This window comes from Leucopleurus acutus (assembly GCF_964270905.1).
Source record: "Leucopleurus acutus genome assembly, chromosome: 18".
Classification (NCBI taxonomy): domain Eukaryota; kingdom Metazoa; phylum Chordata; class Mammalia; order Artiodactyla; family Delphinidae; genus Leucopleurus; species Leucopleurus acutus.
Window position 1 is genome coordinate 3,586,960 of NC_139160.1, and position 22,704 is coordinate 3,609,663.

The window sequence follows — 22,704 nt, forward strand, 5'->3', positions numbered from 1 at the left end:
CGCTGGCTTTCTCTACTTGCAGGGAGAGGTGGCTACTCTTAGTTGCAGTGCGTGGGCTTCTCATTGTGGTGGCTTCTCTTGTTGAGGAGCACAGGCTCTAGGCACACAGGCTTCAGTAGTTGTGGCTTGCAGGCTCTAGAGCGCAGGCTCAGTAGTTGTGGCACACGGGCTTAGTTGCTCCGCGGCATGTGGGATCTTCCCGGACCAGGGTTCGAACCCATATCCCTTGCATTGGCAAGCAGATCCTTAACCACTGCTCCACCAGGGAAGCCCCGTAAATGAGATTTTTTTAAAAAAATGTTCTCTCTGTTAATTCTTTATTAATATATAGAAATGCAAAAGATTTTTGTATATTGATTTTGTATCCTGCAACTTTACTGAATTTGTTTAGTTCTAACAGATTGTTGGTGGAATCTTTTAGGATTTTCTATATATAATATCATGTCATCTGCAAATAGTGACAGTTTTACTTCTTCTTTCCTATTTAGATGCCTTTTACTTCTTTTTCTTGCCTAATTGCTCTGGCTAGGACTTCTAATACTATGTTGAAAAAAGAATGCAACGAGAGTGGGCATCTTTGTCTTGTTCCTGATCTTAGAGGAAAATCTTTCAGTTTTTCACTGTTGAGTATGATGTTAACTGTGGGCTTGTCATATATGGTCTTTATTATATTGGGGTACATTCCCTCTGTACCCATTTTGCTGAGAGTGTTTTTTTAATCATATATGAATGTCGAATTTTATCAGATGATTTTTCTGCATCTGTTGAGGTGATTATATGATTTTATCCTTCATTTAGTTAATGTGGTGTTGTCATACTGATTTGCAGATATGAAATCAATCTTGCATCCCTGGAATAAATCCTACTTGATCATTGTGTATGATGATCCTTTCAGTGTATTGTTGAATTTGGTTTGCTCATATCTTGCTGAGGATTTTTGTGTCTATGTTCTTCAGGGATATTGACCTGTAGTTTTCTTTTCTTGTGGTGGTCTTTCTGGTATCGGGGCAATGCTGGCCTTGTAAAATGAGTTAGAAGTGTTCCCCCCTCTTCTATTTTTGGAAGAGGTTGAAAGTGATTGGTATTAATTCTTCTTTGAATGTTTGGTAGAATTCGCTAGTGAAGGCTTCTGGTCCCAGACTCTTGTTGGGAGGTTTTTGATTACTGATTCAATCCTTTACTAGTAATCAGGATGTTCAGATTTTCTTCATGATTCAGTCTTGGTAGGTTGTATGTTGCTAGGAATTTATCTGTTTCTTCTAGGCTGTCAAACTTGTTGGCATATAATTGTTCATAGTAGTCTCTTATGATCCTTTTATTTCTGTGGTGTCAGTTGTAATGTCTTCTCTTTCATTTCTGATTGAGTCCTCTTTTCTTCTTGGTGAGTCTAGCTAAAGGTTTCTTAACTTTTTCTTTTTTATATATAAATTTATTTATTTATTTTTGGCTGCATTGGGTCTTCGTTGCTGCACGTGGGCTTTCTCTAGTTGTGGTGAGCGGGGGCTACTCTTCGTTGCGGTGCGCGGGCTTCTCATTGCTGTGGCTTCTCCCGTTGTGGAGCTCGGACTCTAGGCCTTGTGGGCTCTAGAGTGCAGGCTCAGCAGTTGTGGCACACGGGCTTAGTTGCTCCACGGCATGTGGGATCTTCCTGGACCAGGGCTCGAACCTGTGTCCCCTGCATTGGCAGGCGGATTCTTATCCACTGAGCCACTAGGGAAGTCCCAAGTGTTCTTAACTTTATCTTTTGAAGAACCAGCCTTTAGTTTCAGTTTTTTTTTTTTTCTATTGACATTTGAGTCTCTGTTTCATTTATTTCTGCTTTAATCTTTATTTCCTTCCTTCTAACTTTGAGTTTCATTTGTTCTTTTCTAGTTCTTTTAGGTATAATGTTTGGTTGTTTATTTGAGATTTTTTTTTTTGTTTCTTGAGGTAGGTATTTATTGCTATGGACTTCTCAGAACTGCTTTTGCTGCATCCTGTAAGTTTTGGTATGTTGTATTTCCATTTTCATGTGTCTCTAGGTAGTTTTTGATTACATGTTTGATTTCTTCATGGATCCATTGGTTGCTCAGTCACATGTTGTCCAGTCTACACATATTTGTGAGTCTTCCATTTTTTGGTGATTGAGTTCCAGTTTCATACCCTTGTGGTAGGAAAAGAAGCTTGGTATTTCAGTCTTCTTGAATTTACTAAGACTTGTTCGGGGCCTAACGTATGATCTATGCTGGAGCTTGTTCTTTGTGGGAATATCTGTGTTTTTGATCACAGTTTTGTAACCATTCTGTTTCTCTCTCTCTGTCAGTCATTTTCCAGAATTGGCAAGGGAACCATCATCAGATGATTTCTGGTAAGTAGATTTTAGCAGTTCTTGACACTTTAGTGGGAAAGACTTGGGAACAATTTTATATTGGCATTTCTGACTTGAATATTTTGAAAATAAAAGTTGCATGTGTTATTTCAAGAGAGAACCAGAATAAAATTGAAACATGAATGTGGTTTTAAAAGCCCAGTGGTACTACAAGGCTTTAACAAAAATATCCAGCTATCGGTCTGATATATCCACTCACTTTCCACTTCTTAGCATAATGTGTTCAAGGTTGTACCATACATGTTGTAGCATGTATCAGAATTTCATTTATTTTAAAGGCTGAGTAATATTCCATATATGTATATACCACATTTTGTTTATTAATTCATCTGTTGATGGGCATTTGGGTTATTTCCATCTTTTGGCTATTGTGAATAATGCTTCTATGAACATTGATGTACAGGTATCTGAGTTTCTGCTCTTATATATTTTGGGATTATGCCTGAAAGTGGAATTGCTGGCTCATGTGGTAATTCCATGTTTAACTGTTTGAGGAACCACCAAACTATTTTTCATAGCAGTTCTACCATTTTACATTCCTGCTGGTAATGCACAATTTTCCCACGTCCTCATAACACTTGTTAATTTCTGTTTGTCTTTCGTATATATAGTAGCCATCCCCATGGCTGTGAAGCGGTATCGCGTTTGCCTTTTTTATATATGTAATATCCATCCCAATGGCTGTGAATTGTGGTTTTGATTTGCATTTCCTTTAAGACTAGTGGTGTTGTCTGCTAACGTTTTAAGATTTTTACACTAAGAAAGCTGATGGCTGGGGCCATGTATGTAGGGGGGACAGCCAGGACTGTTTTATTAGAGGATCTCTGATGTTAGCATCTGTGTGTCTTTCTTTTGAGCCGATCAGTCATCTTCTTGCAAGAGGACCTCTCTGGTTTCCTGCCAAGCGCTGTAAATCTGGCTGAAGGTGTTATGGGAACTGCATGGAGGCAGAGGGCTGTTGATCATACCTTTCAATGTATACAGGGTTTCACTTAAAACTCCGGTTTAGGGAGGATGCTGTATCCTGTCCACCTGTGTGCTCAGTGTGTCTGGGTCCAGGGCTCCTCTGGTTTAGGCTCTCTGGAGGATAGACCTTCATTTCGTTCTGGGGGCAGAGGGTTCAGGTGCCTGGCTGCCTGGGATGAGGGAGGTTTCTCACAGACTCAGTCTTGGTCAGGTGGACTTGGAGCCTGTCCTGTTTTCCACCTTCCCTTTGTCTCACAGGTACCTCGTGCTGCCACGTCCTCAGCTTCCACCAGGGTCCTGCTGGGGTCAGCAGCTTGCATTTTAGGTGCTTCCCCTCGCAAGCTGTTGGTTTCTGTTTTCTCTGCTGCACTAAACTCTGATATCTATTCAGCATTCCGCTTGACGTCAGCTCTGCTGTCATCTTGTCTTCCCTTGTCTTTGTCCTGAAGACAGGGTTTCAGGAAGAAGGGAGCGTACTCAGCCCTTCGCGTCTCGTCAGTGTGACGGCGCGGAGCCATCGCGTCACGTTTCCTTTTTTGTAATTATTTGCCCCCTTTTTCTCTTTCACGTACAAGCTCTGGCCACGAATGGCTGCATAGATACATTTGCCACAATTCCTCCTGTTTTACATGCTTGGAGCAAGTGCTCTGGGGAGTTCTCCCTGGTAGATGCAGGGGCCAACAGAAATGGTAAAGCCATGGCGTTCATCCTTGCACCTCTTTCTTCTCCTTGTAACTACAGATCCTCCTCCATTTACAGTGGAGCTATGTCCTGACGAGCCCATCGTAAGTTGAAAAGATCAGAATTCAAAAGTGCATTTAATACCCCAAAGCTACCAAACATCACAGCTTGGGACAGCCTACGTACAGCGTGCTCAGAACACTTAACGCTAGCCCACCGTTGGGCAGCCCATTTCATAGTAAGGCATTGAATATCTTATGTAATTTATGGAATACTGTACTGCAAATGAAAAGCAGAGTGGCTGTCTGGGTCCAGCGTGGTTGTACGGGTACGGGTCGTTCTCCCTCGTGATGGTGGGGCTGACTGGGGCTGCGCGTGTCGCCCGGCATCACGAGAGAGGGTTGTCCCACGTGTCGCCAGCCTGGGGAGAGATGAGAATTCAAAGTTCGAAGTACGGTTTCTACTGAATGCATACCAGTTTCGTACCATCATAAAGTTGAAGAATTGTTAAGTCGAAACATCGTAAGTCAGGGACCATCTGTATTTTGTTTATCGTCGGGTTAAAGATTTACTGCCTTGAGGTTTGAAATCATAGCGAGTATTTCAAATCTTGAGAAGTTTAATACAAAGTTAGACGCTTTTTAGGTGTGGTTCTTCCTGAAGACGGACTCCTACTAGGTGTCAGTTATCTTGAAGGAACTTCTGAGCTGAGTAGGTATCTTCTGTTCTCTCTTCAGCCGGATACCTCCTCCGCCTAGTGACTCATGTGACTTTGATGACCCCAGACTCCTGAAGAACATTGAGGATCATCATGTAAGGCTGCCATATGCTTCTAGAACTCTATTTTATTTTTATATGTTTATTGGAGAATACTGGATTTACAATATGTTAGTTTCAGATGTACAGCAAAGTGTATGAGTTACACATATACGTAGACCCACTCTTTCAGATTCTTTTCCCATGTAGGTTATTACAGAGTAATGAGTTCCCTGTGCTATACAGTAGGTCCTTGTTAGTTATCTGTTTTCTATGTAGTAGTGTGTAGAGATTATCATCCTAAGTGAAGTAAGTCAGACAAAGAAAGACATATCATCTGCCACTTATATGTGGAATCTAATAAACGATACACATGAACTTATTTACAAAACAGAAGCAGACGCACAGATCTCGAAATCAAATTTATGGTTACCAAAGGGGAAACACGGGGCAAAGTGATAGGAGATTGGGGTTAACATATACACGCTTCTAGGACTTTAAATAACTTGTGATGCAGTTTCATTTATGTACGTGTGTCATGTCTTGAAAGTTACCATTTTGGAGTCTGGGGAAGAGAGGTGACCTCGCTTATATAGTGTTAGTGCTTTAGGGGTGTGATCAATTTGTGGTGAACACTTCGCAGAACTTAAAGCCAAATTAAATACGGGGTGAAGTTATAAAGTAGCACATCACGATCAAGATGAGTCTTACCATCGAATCCTCTAACATTTCAGATTTCTTTTGCTTCGTAAGGTTTCTGCAATACTAGTTCCTCGTAGTTGTGAATATAAGACGTCATGTATTTTGAAAGGTAATTACAGTATCCTTTGGCTAGGATAATTTAGGAAACAAAAGTAAGATATAGCAACACGTAGCATTTACAGCATCCTACTATGTGCTAGGCATTTGAAGTATATTTCCTTTAGCACCCGAGTCACCCCAGAGAGGTGATGGGAAGTTGCATAGAAAGATTGACTTGGCCAAGAGTCACCTGGCAAACAGATGTAGAAATGAGAGTCAGGACCTTGGTCTGTTCACTTCTTAACTGTGATGTCACATTCTGAACTATTGTAACAGACCAGGATTTATTGCCGGTTCATCTGAATTCATTTTTGTTCTAAAGGCTATATTCTGAAAAACACCGACTTAGAAGAGTATTCAATGATCAAAGCATTTCACAACCAGTTTAACCTGTATAGATTAGACCTAATATGACTCTTTTCTGAAAAACATTTTAGTTTTAAAATTAGGTAAACTCAAGCAACATGAAAACTTTATCTTTCCCAACTTTCGTGAAGAGATAGATATACTTAAAACTTTCTCTGAATTTTCAGTGAGGAAACCTCCTTTTCTCTATTTCAGTTAGTCCGTATTTGTTGATGCTAAAACTTTCCCAGCAGTGGTTCTGAGATGGGAGTGTGGAAGGCACCCATGCTCCCGGGCTGGGATGCAGGGCCTCAGCCCTGCTGATTCTGACAAAGTGGTCCCAGACCTCACAGAGGATGCTGCTGAAGGCCGTGCTCTGTGTCATGGTCACAGACACTGATACTGTCCTTTCCTGTATTTGATCTTAGAGGTAGACACAGCTACTAGGGTGGAGCAAACAGAGGAAGGAACAACATCTCAGAAGAACCGTCTCTGGAGAAGAGTAGTTTTCATTAAGGTTGTCAAAGAAACAAGCACCCCGTGAGGCCTTGCTTTCTGAAAGAGGACTCAAGCGTCCTCAAATAGTATTTAGGTGGAGGGTAATAATGCGGGTGGGTGACTGAAATGGTCTGTTTGCGTTGGGATGGTGGAGGGGCAAGGAGAAAGTGCAGGGTGACAGACAGGCTTGCAGATGGCTCTGAGTCTAGTTTCCCGAAGTTTGTTTTCCTGCCATAGATCACTAGGTGCTAAAGCAGCAGAGGAGGTGAGAAGAGCTAGTCCCACGGAATCCTGGTGTTGTCTTAGGAACAGCACCAAACAGTTTAGACTGTGAAACAGCAAACTGATCAAATAAGAGACCCATTCACTTAGCAGACAGTTTAAGGGCCTAGTTTACAGCAGACACCTTGCCAGGTAGTAGGGGAAGAGACCGCATTCCAAGACGGGGTGTTAACAGGCTCCTCGATGAAGCAACTGGTAAACTGAAGCCCCGAGGATGCGCGAAGGGAGGGACTGGCTGACAGCAGGTGGAGGACGGCCATGGGCCAGCGGGAAGGGTCGAGCTCAGGTTGAAGAGCTGTAGACAGAGTGGCTGGTGGAGGGTTCAGGCTTGGGGGGTGGCGAGTGGCAGGAGATGGGCCGGATGGCGAGCGGGTCCTGGGGCACCTGGGGTCCACGCTGGGGCTCCCGACCTCTGTTCTCACGCGAGCAGGAAGGCGTCCGGGGTTCTAAGCGGGAGGGTGCCTTGAACCTGACCCTGGTGTACGTCAGCGGTGTCCCGACAGTCGGGTGACCTCGCCTCCCGTTTGCAGCCCACAGCCCCCTGCATCCAGGAGTTCCTCACCCTCCTGGCCGTGTGCCACACCGTGGTCCCCGAGAAGGACAGAGATAACATCATCTACCAGGCCTCCTCCCCAGGTGAGGCCTCTTGATTGGGTGTGCCCTGCTGCCCCCCTCTCTGGGGACCTGGGTGTTGGGAGGTGATACGGCCCCGCAAAGCCCCCACTGCGTGCCCCTGGTCTCACGCTGGCTTGCAGAGTGCCCGGGGGGACTAGCTCCAGGTCCGTGGCTTCTCCTCTGATGGAAGCGCTCCTTTCAGGGTCCTGGTTGGGGGAGAGTAAGTGAGTGCCTTCTAGATCCTTGGTCTTTACTGCACGAAAGGCCGGGCCTCTGTCGCTGGTGTGGATCTCGTTCACGTGAAAGATAACACGTGCTAAACAGAATCCTGTCATTCCCAGAGACTGGTCAATGCCTCATCAATTCTTTATTGACAGATGAAGCTGCTTTGGTGAAAGGGGCTCGAAAGCTGGGCTTCGTCTTCACAGCCAGAACGCCCTACTCTGTCATCATAGAGGCCGTAAGTGACACCCCAGGGCACCGCCGGACGCTCTTGGTCACCCGCTTTTTGGAAGACTGTATGTTAGAAATAGCACATCTACTGTACCTGTGAGAGCTGAGTTTTTGGTTTGTTTTTTCTCTGTGAGAAACTAGGTGTGTTGAGAATATGTCGTGTGGTCTGTCGCCTCAGTGTTGTGTGTTGTTTTCGGGTCATCTTTCTTAAAGGCGCTGTCTGCAGTCTTTCATCCACTGATGTGGAGTAACGGGCAGTAAAGAATGCGGGAAGCCTGCTCTGGGTCCCGTAGTTGTTGGGAAAAGCTCCACAGCCTCCTGTCCTCGGGGGCGGGTCTGCGTCTGTCTCCCTGAAGCCCTCGGTCACTGGCTCTGGTCTCCTGGGCTGACAGAGGAGGGAGTTGGCACTTAAGACCTTTTTTTTTTTTTAATATGGGTTTTTTCCCCCCTTAAATCAAGAAGTTTATTTTATGATTTTTTTGAGTTTCCCTCTCAAGGAGCCAGAGGGAGAAATCTGGGGAGAAGAGAAAGTTTGAATCGGGAATAAGGCCAAATAGGGATCCTTGGGGTGGCAGCAGGGACACGGGTTGGTAGGTGGGATGGGCGTTCTCTGGGTTGAGCAGTTGGGGGGGCCGTGCTCACTGCTGCCTGGGTGGATGAGCGTCTCCGGGCAAGTCCCCGCCTGCTCGCCCCTGTGCTGTTCCCACCCTCAATCTGGGGAGGACTCGCGGGTTTTTACAGCTCTTGGCGTTCTGCATCCTTAAATCCCTGGATCTCTTGAAGGCATTTGAAGTTCGCTTCCATCTGGTGTAATAACTCGATGTTGTTCCTGACCTGGCAGGAACAACTGAGTGGCAGTCTGTTCTTTCTTTTCCTTACGTGCAAAACCTAAAAAGTATCGTACCGTGTACAGAGCGCCCATTTCTCGGCATTTTCAGTTTCTTCTTTACAGAGTACAGAGATCAGAGGATGTTTATTTGTGCTTGATTTCAGCCAACACAGGGAATTTAGCTTAGGGAAGCGTACAGTCGCTACAAGTTGGGACAGTGTACTGACAATATAGTTTCCTTCGTGGAAGCTTCTCACCAATGGTGTCGTCTTCACCTCCAGTTTGAGGAGATTTTAGCCTTCATGGCCAGGGTTCAGGTGTGTGGGTGCTGCTGTATTTCTCCGCAGTGCAGCCATGGGGATCGGGAGGGGCGATGGAGTAAATAGACCATGTGATTAGATAAGATTTATAAGTAACAGTAACTTTAAAAATCCTATTCAACTGTGAATACCGGGGGATCCTCAACCCACAAGTCCTCGAGGTGGTTACCCGCTACTTACAAGAAGTGGTTTGGGACTTCCCTGGTGGTCCAGTGGATAAGGCTTTGCCTCCAATGCAGGGGGAGCGGGTTCGATCCCTGGTCAGGGAGCTAAGATCCCACATGCCTCATGGCCAAAAAAAACCAAAACATAAAAAAAAACAGAAGCAATATTGTAACAAATTCAATAAAGACTTAAGAAAAAATCAGATGCAAAAGTGCATACTCAAAAAAAAAAAAAACGAAGTGGCTCTACTGATCATCATTCGGTCTGTGGGGGCCGTGAGGGTGTTGATGTGACATCGGCACAGAGGCGGTGGGCTCCCGGCGGTCACGGCACGGGTGCCGAGGGGGTGGCAGCGGTGACCCTCTGGACGGGGACCTGGCAAAGCTGGGCCAGGCTGAGGGGAAAGGGAACTGGGGCTTGCAGAGAGAAGGGGGTAAATGCTGACGGAGGCTGGGTTAAGTGGCCCATTCATTGTGTTTTAGGAAGCGAAGGGGCGGGGCATTGTGGAGGGGACAGTGTGACTTCCCAGTGCTTTGTGTGTCAGCCACACACTTGGGGATCTGTGTGTTCCTTCAGTTATTATTTCTCTCACACCCAGGGGACAAGGGAAAGGGCAGATTAGATTAAAAAGTTTTCAAATTGTGTACACATAATCTGGAATCTCGTGGAGAAAAATTAAGAATTTCATTTATTTAGTTTTGCGGTACGCGGGCCTCTCACTGTTGTGGCCTCTCCCGTTGCGGAGCTCCGGACGCGCAGGCTCAGCGGCCACGCTCACGGGCCCAGCCGCTCCGCGGCATGTGGGATCCTCCCAGACCGGGCCACGAACCCGTGTCCCCTGCATCGGCAGGCGGACTCCCAACCACTGCGCCACCAGGGAAGCCCAATTAAGAATATTGACGTTCCAACTTTGAAGAACCCGAAGAGAAAAGGCATTTGATGAGTTGCCCTAAAATCTGGTGCAGAGTTATACTCCTTTGTTTCTAAATCCAAAATTGAAAAAGTTTTGAATTCCACGCTTTTTCCCCTAATTTTGGGCTGTGGACATTTGGTAGGGAAGCCTAATGGAACTCCCGTGGGGCCACCTCTGTTCTTTATGAATCTCACTTGGTGGGGATAGCCGTGCATCTTGCTGCAGGAAGCCAGTGTGTTGTATTACAGGGTGTAGTGCCTGGGTCCCCTGGGGATGTAGTGGCATACCGTGTGCACGTACTTCTGCGAGATGTGTAAAATTCTGGATTCGGAAGCATAACTGGCCCCAGGTCTCGGATGGACCTGTGTAGCTTGTGTCCCGTATTTGTATGTCTTGGAAGTTACTCTGCCATCAGCTACTACGACAGCCACTCCCGCTGGAGGAAAAGGAGACGCTTCCACCAGAAGGGGGAGCTATGGTCCCACCAGACTGACCGGGAAGACAGTACTTGGTGGAAGGTGTCAGCAGGGGGATGGATGGATGGAGGGAGAGCGAGGGAGGGAGGGAGGGAACAGGAGGGGAGGAAGAGGAGGGGAGGGATTGGGGAGAGGCATGGATAGAGAGGTTTATGATTGGGGAGCTGGTTGTTTTGAGATTTTAATACTTTGCACTTCAGGTAAAAGCCTGTTTTTCTTCCTCTAGATGGGACAGGAGGAGACATTTGGAATCCTTAATGTCCTGGAGTTTTCTAGGTATGTTCCTCTTTTGTGCACTTGAAATAAACTGTCCCTCTCTATCTGTCTATCTGTCTATCTGTCTATCTATCTGTCTACATATACACACAGTAAGTCCCCTATATACAAACTTCAAGCTGTGAACTTTCGAAGACACGAACGTGCATTCGCACGTCCAGTGAGTTAGCTCATGTGTCTGTAAGATTAAAAATGTTTTCTTTATCTTTTGTTGGTTTTTTATGTATTACTTGTGTGAGAAGTATTATAAACCCATTACAGCGTGGTACTGTATAGCTGGTCGTGTCAGTCAGGTACCTGGGCTAACTTTGTCGGACTTACGAACGCGCTGCCTCAGAAGGGAACTCACTCGTATGGAAGGGACTTCCTGTATATATACAGATGGGCGAGAAATGAGTCAGTGACTGAGGGCGGGTCCCTTTGAAAGCTGAGGAAGGAGGTGCCGGTGCATGTGCTTGGGGTTGCGGCTGGGGAGGAAGCCAAGGGACCTCTGCGCTAAATCGGGAGGTCCTCGGAATTCATCATTTCTTTCCACTTCAGTCAAAAGAAGACACGATGAGATGCTTTTGAGTGGAGTGGGTTTATACTGAATCTTGCACGTTGCTACTTACTGGGCAGGTAACTGAACGTTTTTGAGCTGTGAAATAAAAGTACGTGGACACAGTATGGTCAGGAGCAAATTAGACACAGAGTAAAGCGCTCAAGTTCTCCATTTCTGTCTCTTCTTCTATCATAGAGCTGTGCTAGTGAGTTTCCACGGCAGGGAAAGGAATAGGTTTATGCACAAGAGTAGGAGATACACAATTAAAGTCTGACTTTGAGGACAAGGGTAGGGAAGACGGAGCTTGGCCATTTGGGGGCCAGCCAGACCACCTTTCAGGTTGTTTGGTGTTTAATCACAGGATGTGGTCCTAGAAAACAGACCAATGACGGTTTTCTTTCCTTTTTGTTTTTACCCTACAGCGACAGAAAAAGAATGTCTGTAATTGTGCGAACCCCTTCAGGACAGCTTCGACTCTATTGTAAAGGGGCTGTAAGTACTGGCTGAGGTCTGCACGCCAGGGACCCCTGCTGCTTCCCTAACTGCTGTTCTCAGCATCCTTGATGGTCGCCCAGGGTTGAAAGGCTCTTTCAGTCAGCCTGCCGCTGACTTAGTAGTAAAAGCCCCCTGAAGATGATGGGGGTTCAAGCCAGCGTGGCAAGGAGGTCAGTGGAAAGCTTGCTGTTCATCGGTAGTTGGTTTCAGAAACAGTAGCTGGCCATGTCCTGCAGAATCCTTAGAGTGTGAATTCTGATTCCTGTTTTCTATCCTCGTGTGGTGACTTTGGAAGATTCAGTCAGTTGTATCAACCTATGATCTTTTAAGGACTCTGCTGTGTTTTTTTTTTTTGTTTTTTTTTTTTTTTTTTTTTTGCGGTACGCGGGCCTCTCACTGTTGTGGCCTCTCCCGTTGCGGAGCACAGGCTCTGGACGCGCAGACTCAGCGGCCATGGCTCACGGGCCCAGCCGCTCCGCGGCATGTGGGATCTTCCCAGACCGGGGCACGAACCCGTGTCCCCTGCATCGGCAGGCGGACTCTCAACCACTGCGCCACCAGGGAAGCCCTCTGATGTGTATTTTTTTCTGTAGCAGCTATTCTCAATATGCGTGGTTTAGTTTTTATTCACTACAGAGGCTGGCTGGCGGGTTTGAGGTAGTGTCCACTTGTGGTCTGTTATTACTGCCCCCTCCGGTCATTTCCTATGTCAGGCTTTCTGTCCTGTCTGCCTCCTGGTCATCGAATCTAAATCTTTAAGGAAAGATGCTACTGTTCATGAGCCTGACCTACAAAACTACATTCTGTCAAACTGTGGTCTTATGTGTTGAGGGAAAGACTTATTAAGCTCATTTTTGGAGACTATGTCGGGAAATATGAGGCTACGCTAGGATCAGTGATTCGTTGGAAATCTTACTCGTCTTTACCAATTGTGGGAAGAAGTATTTGAGGACAGTGACAGAGCTTTTTAAAAAGTGAGTAAAAATGTGTGTGAATTCTAAGGCATCCGATCTGCACTCACCAAGGTCCAGATTATATTGGATTAGATTGGGAAAGATTAGATAATTACGTTAGATTCTGTTCTCATATGATACTCTTTCTTACCTTTTTGGTTGTTTATTTGCCATTGTGTTCTGAGAACCACAGCAAGGCCAGAAGGGGGTCAGTGTGAGGTACAGAGGAAGGGGGGCAACCACAGAGCAGAGTCAACAGGAAATGCTGCAGGGGTGCATTTAATGTGTTATAGGATTTAATTCTCCTCAAACCTCCCTCCCCTAAACCGAACTAAATTTCTTAGATTTGCGGGGGGCCCCAAACTGCCATTTATCACATGTTTGTTGCATGATCCGTAGCCTGCAATCCTCCAGCCCTGCTTGTGGGTCATGGAAATAGTCCCCAGGTGATGCGCTGTCCACACCGTGTGTTCTCAGCTGAACCAGGTTCTGTGCAGGGTGGGTCGTGCCCTCCCTGGGTGGGAGCTCCTGCAGCATCAGGAACGGAGAGTACACTTGAGCAACTTAGGGTGTGTGTTTTATGCTTCCCACGTCTGCAAAGGGTGTTAACAAAGTCTGGTGTGAGCTTTGCAAATCGAGGTGAACGTCGGCCCCGTCGTGTCCCTGATTATTCATTCTCCTGACACCCAGGGTCCTCCCCGGCGTGTTTGTGTGGACGCATACCCACCCCCAGGTTGTTTTCCAAAGCTCATGACTGAATCCAGCCAAGAACTGTGTTTCCCGTCGCCCACCCAGGTGTGCGTTGGATCCACACCACGAAAACAGAGCTGGGCTCGCGGCGCTAGAGCGTCAGCTGACCTGAGGTTTGCCAGTCATAGCGTTTCCCTGTTTTACAGGATAACGTGATTTTTGAGAGACTTTCTAAAGATTCAAAATACATGGAGGAAACACTATGCCATCTGGAGTATTTTGCCACGGAAGGTGAGTGGAATTTGGGAACGTTATTTCTGCCCTTGGAGTTGTGCTTTCAGGGGGCAGTCGGGTGAGCCTTCGTGTTCACGTGTCATTTTTGTGCAGCACTTGGCTTGCTTCAAAGGCGGGTCATTTTCTAGTGCCAAGCCCGTCCCCACCCTCTGCACCAGTGGCAGTGACAAGAGTCGTGGCTGTAGACCGACTGCTCTGTTACCTAAACGTCATCCGCTAACTCTTAACCAGAGGGACGAGGGTGAGGCAGGCCAGCCCACGATGCTACGCAGAATCGCCCCCCCAGTTTTGCACTCCTTTCTCGGAAAACTCACCTTATTTCCCAGGCCCTCTCTCGTTTCCCTTATGACACTGGCTTACCCTAGACTTCAGGCAAGACTAATCCACTGAACCCATGGAGAACAGGAAGGGAGTTCTCAGAAGGGCTTTAAACAACACTCCTGTCAGGCTCCCCTGCACGTGGATGTGATGAGAGCTTGAGTGCCGGCTGCTGCCTCGTTGCCTTCCTGAGCCTCTCTGGCCGCATGTATCCACGTCTGTGCACACACAGGCACACGCATGTACACCAGAGAACACACGTGCACACATAGGAACACATGCACACAGGGACACACACAGAGACACATGCACACAGGGACACACACGCACACACAAGCACGGCTGCTTGAAAGCCTGTGTGTTTCACGTGGTAGCACACTGGGCCTTTACTGCTGTCGTGAAACACACTTGCCGTCTTGCCTCCTGGCTGACGGGAGGTCATTGCTTTTTGCTTTTCTCGTTCCTTTATTTTATTTATCTTTTTTAAAATTCCCCTTTGATTTTTTTCCCCCCTTGTTTGTCATTTTAATGGAACTTGGGTATGGATGGATGTGAAATCGAATGTTCATTTACCCTGCTTCCCTGGAAATGCCAAAATTACTTTGAGAATCATAGAGCAATTCAATAGGTGTGATGTCTGTGCGTCCCTCCTCGTGTCCTTCTCTGCTGTGAGGAGTTCAGTCTCATGGCTTTTCCTGTTCCGTCATCATCTATAGAAGCAGTGGTTTATATTAAAGTAAGGTCGCTTTTCAGTTCATTTTGAGTGTGTGCACGTTGACTTAGAGTGACCTATATAGTGGATGGTCTCTTCCATTTTCTGCACACGTGGTGTCCCCTGGGGATAAGGCACCCTGCTTGCCCGTCACTAGGGCCCTCACCGGGAGACGCGGGACTGTTTTGCAGGCTTGCGGACCCTCTGTGTGGCTTACGCCGACCTCTCTGAGAGTGATTATGCAGAGTGGCTCAAAGTCTACCAAGAAGCCAGCACCATCTTGAAGGACAGAGCTCAGCGGCTGGAAGAGTGTTACGAGATCATTGAGAAGGTAATTGCACGTGGTAGATGCGTTACATGCCCGGTGACACCTAACGAGCAAAAAAGTTTTGGTGCAGAAACCTTTTGGCTATATAGTGATGTTCTCTGATCTTGTAAGTATCTTAACTCACCATTAGCTTTTCATCGTTTCTTTGCTTTAAGAAACACTCAGTGTTTATGAGCTCTCCGAGAGGTCTAGCCACCCTCTGCTAAGCATTCATGTCTTAAGAAGTATCAGGTCAAAAACGGCATCGGCGACTTTCTGGGTTTGCCTGAGATGAGGTGTAACGACGTTAGCTGGCCCTGTTGAGTTTCCTGAGCCGTCAAAATGCCTAGGCTGGCTGGACATCGTACCTACTAAATGTTTTCACCCTTGCTGTCCTCTTTGAGCTTTGCCATTGCCGCTCCGCGCTGCCCACGTGATTTTGTTATTTCAGTTCCTCCCAAGACATGAGGTAGCTTCCCACGGATTGAATCCCTCGAATCTGGGAGCTGGATTTCAGCTTTTTCCGTTTCGTGTCAGCAGCCACTGGTCCATCCATCTTCCAGTTTCAGTAGCTTTGAGGTCATTGCTTTTTGCTTTTCTCGTTCCTTTATTTTATTTATCTTTTTAAAATTCCCCTTTGATTTTTTTCCCCCCTTGTTTGTCATTTTAATGGAACTTGGGTGTGGATGGAAGTGAAATCAAATGTTCATTTACCCTGCTTCCCTGGAAATGCCAAAATTACTTTGAGAATCATAGAGCAATTCAATAGGTGCGATGTCTGTGTGTCCCCTGGCCAGAGGTGGGCACTCGGGAGGTAGTTGGCCTTTTTGGTCACTGAATAGTGTTTTCTCATGTGTTAACTGTACCACAGCCCTTGACTCATGAGTGGAGTGAGAGAGAAGCCTCAGTCCTGTTAGTGTCCCCAGGATAACTCACCCATGTGCTCTGCTGCCAGGTGGTTTCCCAGGTGGTTTCCTATCCCAAGGTGCCCTTGTACCCAGAAGTAGATGGCATGTGCTGGCCCGTGTGTGTGGAGGGGTTCTAGCCCTGTAGGTGGTTTTGAGATGCCGCACATGTGACTGTCATTAATTATCTGCAGACAAAGGTTTAATGTGGAGGAAATGAGGTAATTGTCTCAGAACACTTTGACTGCCTTTCTTTTGTCAAGAGTTTCGTCATTCATGCTGCTCTTACGTGTGTCCCCATCTTTAATGGAAGCTGTTTTTTAATTCAGAATTTGCTGCTGCTTGGGGCCACAGCCATAGAAGATCGTCTTCAGGCAGGCGTGCCAGAAACCATAGCAACTCTGTTGAAGGCAGAAATTAAAATCTGGGTGTTGACGGGCGACAAACAAGAAACTGCAATTAACATAGGTAATTCATTTAAAGAATAATTTCCCAATGCTGATTTTTGTATTACGTTTTTGAACCGTCTTATAGAGGTGCCTAAGGGCTCCTCAGATGCATTGACAGAAGTGTTTTATAGAATTCTTCATTCATAAGACCGAGAAAAGTTTAAGATGCTCTTATGAGCATTATCTGTCCGTTATAAACAATAAGACCATGACACCTTCCTGAAAAGTATTAAACATCCTTACAGAGGCCAGAGAATTCAAAAGTTGATGAGAGTTTGATTTTCTTATTGCTTTCTTCACAAAAATTTAGTCTCAGAGACTAAGCATGTTTTCATTAAGTTTAGATATGCATTATTATTTTATATAGCTATAGCCATTATAATGATTTTTAGCAATTCATAGGTTTTTCTAATAGGCTTGAACCTTTCCCTTCCCCATCTGGGTTGGCAACCTCTGCCTGCTAAGCATCGCAGAAATGAAAATTGAAGAAAGGGGATTTAAGCCCAGATTACTTCATGAGTGTTAAAGCAGCACGTTTTTAGTTTGAAAAGGACTTGTGAAACTACTAATTTTAAAAAAATCTAATTTTTTTAAAAAAATTATTTATTATTTTATATTTATTTTTGGTTGCGTTGGGTCTTCGTTGCTGCGCACGGGCTTTCCCTAGTTGCGGCGAGTGGGAGCTATTCTTCGTTGCGCTGCATGGGCTTCTCATTGCGGTGGCTTCTCTTGTTGCGGAGCACGGGCTCTAGGCACACGGGCTTCAGTAGTGGCGGCACACAGGCTCAGTAATTGTGGCTCATGGACTCCAGAGCCACAGGCTCAGTAGTTGTGGCGCCCGGGCTTAGTTGCTCTGCGGCGTGTGGGATCTTCCCGGACCAGGACTCGAACCCGTGTCTCCCGCATTAGCAGGCGGATTCTTAACCACTGGACCACCAAGGAAGTCCCAAAACATCTAATTTTGATTGTTTGAATTGCTTTAAAATTATCTAGGACTTCTGTCACCCTTGTGTCCCAAGCTCTGGTGCATAGGTGATAAAATGAAAGGGCTACATGACTTCTCATGCGTTGATGGGAATAGAGTCCATGTCACAGCTCACTGCAGGAAGAAACATACAGAAAGAACATCTGAAGTTGAGTGACTGGTGTCCTATTCAGAGGAGTCTCCTTGGAACGCGGTCAGCTGGTTCCAGTGGAGCCCTTTCCTTCAGTCTTCTCTTTTGAATCAGCCCCGACTCTCAGAGAACCTCAGTTATAGACAATGCCTACTGTCTGGGGTGGATTTCCTCTTTTTTTTTTTTTTAATAGACAAAAAAAGCCACTTAATCATTTCTTATCAAGACTGTAGTCCTCTTGGACTCGCACACAAGTGAGATTAAAGTCCCCAGAGACTGACATGTGATTCACAAACAGTCTCTGAAGGATTAGATGTAGACGTTGTACCTGTGGTTTCCTAAACACATATTTTTGGAGAAAAGTGTGGTGATGTTTCTGTGTAGACCTGTCACTACTACTAGATAATAAAAACCCATTGCTTACAGCCCCTTGGTGATGTCAGCAACATTTTTATAGATGGATAATACGTTTGCTTTAGTTGGAATGTCTCTTTCTATATATATACATCAGCCCTTCAGGTATTTCCCATGTAAATTTGGTCTAAAACACCTGCTGTTGATCCACGGCTCTTGTTCACAGAGGGCACAGAAAGCATGAGAGCAGTGATGCTGCACCTGCCCCGCCCCTGTCCTCCTGTCCTTGTGTCACACCTGCATCTATCAGGGTCTAGCCAAGTTTAGGTAAACACAAGTGAAAGCAGAGTTCCCAAAATCAACCCAGAAAACACGAATGGCTTATTATTCCCGAAGGAAGGTGTTAGTCGTTGCTGGAGTGAGGCTTGTCTGAACCTCACAAGGTGATTGATACCTGTCCAGTTTTTTCCATTAACAGCTATATTATTTTGTGCTTTTTTCAAAGAAGGTGTAGCAGTGTTTGTAGTTTTGGTTTCAGAAGCACTCATATCCATTAGATATTTTAAAATTGACCTTTTAAAAAACATTCTAATCCAAGTCGGAAAAGAAGAAATAAAACTGTCACTGTTTGCAGATGACACAATATTATACACAGAAAATTCTAAAGATCCTACCAGAAGACTACTAGAGCTAATCAGTGAATTTGGTAAAGTATCAGGATACAAAATTCACAGACATCTCTTGCATTCCTATACACTAACAATGAAAAATCTGAAGGAGAAATTAAGGAAACACTCCCATTTACCACTGCAACAAAAAGAATAAAATACCTAGGAATAAACCTACCTAAGGAGGTAAAAGACCTGTATGCAGAAAACTATAAGACACTGATGAAAGAAATTAAAGACGATACAAACAGAGGGAGAGATATACCATGTTCTTGGACTGGAAGAATCAGCATTGTGAAAATGACTATACTACCCAAAGCAATCTACACATGCATTGCTATCCCTATCAAACTACCAATGGCATTTTTCACAGAACTACAACAAAAAATTTCACAATTTGTATGGAAACACAAAAGACCCCGAATAGCCAAAGCAATCTGGAGAAAGAAAAACAGAGCTGGAGGAATCAGGCTCCTGGACTTCAGACTATACTACAAAGCTACAGTAATTAAGACAGTATGGTACTGGCACAGAAACAGAAATATAGATCAATGGAACAGGATAGAAAACCCAGAGATAAACCCAAACACATATGGCCACCTTATCTTTGATAAAGGAGGCAAGAGTATACAGTGGAGAAAAGATAGCCTCTTCAGTAAGTGGTGCTGGGAAAACTGGACAGCTTACATGTACAAGTATGGAATTAGAACACTCCCTAACACCATACACAAAAATAAACTCAAAATGCATTAAAGACTTAAATGTACGGCCAGACACTATAAAACTCTTAGAGGAAAACATAGGCAGAACACTCTTTGACATAAATCACAGCAAGATCCTTTTTAACCCACCTCCCAGAGAAATGGAAATAAAAACAAAAATAAACAAATGGGACCTAATGAAACTTAAAAGCTTTTGCACAGCAAAGGAAACCATACACAAGACAAAAAGACAACCCTCAGAATGGGAGAAAATATTTGCAAATGAAGCAACTGACAAAGGATTAATCTCCAAAATATACAAGTAGCTCATGCAGCTCAATATCAAAAAAACAAACAACCCAATCCAAAAATGGGCAGAAGACATAAACAGACATCTCTCCAAAGAAGACATACAGATTGCCAACAAAGGCATGAAAGGATGCTCAACATCACTAATCATTAGAGAAATGCAAATCAAAACCACAATGAGGTATCACCTCACAGCAGTCAGAACGGCCATCACCAAAAAATCTACAAGCAATAAATGCTGGAGAGGGTGTGGAGAAAAGGGAGCCCTCTTGCACTGCTGGTGGGAATGTAAAATGATACAGTCACTATGGAGAACAGTACGGAGGTTCCTTAAGAACTACCATATGACCCAGTAATCCTACTACTGGGCATATACCCTGAGAAAACCATAATTCAAAAAGAGTCATGTACCACAATGTTCATTGCAGCTCTATTTACAATAGCCCGGAGGTGGAAACAACCTAAGTGTGCATCAACAGATGAATGGATAAAGAAGATGTAGAACATATATACAATGGAATATTACTCAGCCATAAAAAGAAACAAATTGAGTTATTTGTAGCGAGGTGGATGGACCTAGAGTCTGTCATACAGGGTGAAGTAAGTCAGAGAAAAACAAATACTGTATGCTAACACGTATATATGGAATTAAAAAAAAATGGTTCTGAAGAACCTAGGGGCAGGACAGGAATAAAGACACAGACATAGAGAATGGACTTGAGGACACGGGGAGGGGGAAGGGTAAGCTGGGACGAAGTGAGAGAGTGGCATGGACATATATACACTACCAAATGTAAAATAGATAGCTAGTGGGAAGCAGCCGCATGGCACAGGGAGATCAGCTCGGTGCTTTGTGTCCACGTAGAGGGGTGGGATAGGGAGGGTGGGAGGGGGACGCAAGAAGGAGGGGATATGGGAATGCATGTATCCATATAGCTGACACACTTCGTTATACCGCAGAAACTAACACACCATTGTAAAACAATTATATTCTAATAAAGATGTTAAAAAAATTCTTTATTTTATCTTATTTTTTAATTGAAGTATTGTTAATTTACAATATTGTGTTAGTGTCAGGTGTACAGCAACATGATTCAGTTATATGTACATATTTTTTCTTCTCATATTCTTTTCCATTATGGTTTATTATAAGATTTTGACTATAGTTCCCTGTGCTATACAGTAGGACCTTGTTGTTTATTTTATACATAGCACTATATATAGTGTGTGTATCTGCTAATCTCAAACTCCTAATTTATCCCTCCTCCCTTTCCACTTTGGTGACCATAAGTTTGTTTTCTATGTCTGTGAGTCTGTTTCTGTTTTGTAAGTAAGTCCATTTGTGTCATATTTTAGATTCCACATATAAGCGGTATCCTATGGTCTTTGTTTTCTCTGACTTACTTTACTTAGTATGATAATCTCTAGGTCCATCCATGTTGCTGCAGATGGCATTATTTCATTCTTTTTTATGGCTGAGTAATGTTCCATTGTGTGTATGTACCACTGAATTAGGGCATCTGTTGAGGATGCAGTGTAGACATCTAGACACGGTGTTAGACTTGTCCACGTCAGACCACTGGTGACGGCTTTGAGCAGCCCGAGGCCATGCTCCAGATCCAGGAGGGTTGTAAGCCTGTGTTCTAGTCCCATATTCCTCATACCTTCTGTGATATGAACCATTATTGGTCTGTCTCCCACAATATGGATTGGGTATTCTGTACGTTTTAGTGCGTTCTGTGTGCACATTAGGGTACCCAGAAGGTATTTGGGAAGCAGATCAAGTATCTAGTAGTTCTACTTCTAGATGAAATAAGGAGAAGAGTGCTGAATGCCGGGCACTGTGCTGGGAGTGCTTTCCCTACGCTGTCTTTGGTCTTCACATGTCAACAGTCTTAGAGCGCCGGGGGCTGGGGGACGTTCAGAGTTTACAAGGTCATGCTCCACTTAATGACCAAGCTAGTTCATGCTGGGTCTCAGGGCCAATCACTCCTGGTGCAGGGCTCATTTTAAACAGATTCATGAAGCTTTCACGAAAACCCTCTCTGAAATTTGAGTTAGAAAACCCTGGAGAAGGGTACTAAATTTCATCCATTCTAAGACACCTTGTTTTCATATTTCACCGCCTCCAGAGTTGGGATGTCTTATGATTGTTGACTCTTACAGTTTTAACTGGCAACATTTCCGTTTAGAGGTGTTTGGTGCTGTTGGCTGTCTTTAGTATTTGCTCTCTCTCTCATTTATCTATCATCTGTCCATCCATCTATCCTCCCATGCATCTACTCTCCATCCATCCATCACCTATCCTCCCTCCATCCATCACTTATCCTCCCATCCATCTATCACCTAACCTCCCATCCATCCATCTATCCTCCCATCCATCCATCTATCCTTCCATCCGTCTATCCTCCCATCCATCCATCTGTCCTTCCATCCGTCTATCCTCCCATCCATCCATCTATCCTTCCATCCATCTATCCTCCCGTCCATCCATCTGTCCTTCCATCCGTCTATCCTCCCATCCATCCATCTATCCTTCCATCCGTCTATCCTCCCATCCATCCATCTGTCCTCCCATCCATCCATCTATCCATCCATCCATAATCTATCACAGTTTGAGAATTTAAAGTGTAACTTTCAGTTCATACCTTGAAAATAAATACTTAGTCAAATGAGGTTCCAGCGTATTTGTGTCTATTATGAGCCTATGAGTGTTAGGTAGATGCAGTCATCCTGCGTGTGGCTTTGAGGTCCTTTGGAACTGACACGATGCCAGGACCCTGCTGCGCCGTGCTTGGATTTATGCTAACTAGCTGTGTTTCCAGGAGTTGGAAGTTGTCTTTTTTAGCTTAAAAATTTGGCATCACCTAGTCTAAAGTGAAATTTCAGCTGTATAGCCTTTGTGAATCATGTAGTCGTCACTTCCTTACTATGACTGGATAAAGCATCTCTTACATAGTTAGAAAATAGATGTGAAGTTTTCAGAGTCTATAATATTTTTTCTAACGGATATAGGATGAGTGAGAACAAAATCCTAGTGCATGTTCCATTTTAAAGTCATCGCATTGGGAATCGCTTTCACGGTGAACCATCTGAGTTGGAATTTGGCCGCCCCTCCCCCATGTTTTGTTACCCATTATTTGATCCCT

The 22,704-nt window shown here is 44.8% G+C and overlaps 1 protein-coding gene across 1 annotated transcript in view; it reads left to right on the top strand.

The window, feature by feature from the left end:
- ATP8A2 (ATPase phospholipid transporting 8A2) overlaps positions 1-22,704 on the top strand; it is a 526,430-nt gene that overhangs the window by 145,542 nt on the left and 358,184 nt on the right. The window contains exons 15-23 of the mRNA XM_082859361.1: positions 2,303-2,347; positions 4,753-4,828; positions 7,228-7,333; positions 7,690-7,772; positions 10,695-10,744; positions 11,708-11,777; positions 13,630-13,714; positions 14,939-15,078; positions 16,289-16,427. Of these exons, the coding sequence (XP_082715487.1) occupies positions 2,303-2,347; positions 4,753-4,828; positions 7,228-7,333; positions 7,690-7,772; positions 10,695-10,744; positions 11,708-11,777; positions 13,630-13,714; positions 14,939-15,078; positions 16,289-16,427 (794 nt within the window). The remainder of the gene's footprint in view (positions 1-2,302; positions 2,348-4,752; positions 4,829-7,227; positions 7,334-7,689; positions 7,773-10,694; positions 10,745-11,707; positions 11,778-13,629; positions 13,715-14,938; positions 15,079-16,288; positions 16,428-22,704) is intronic.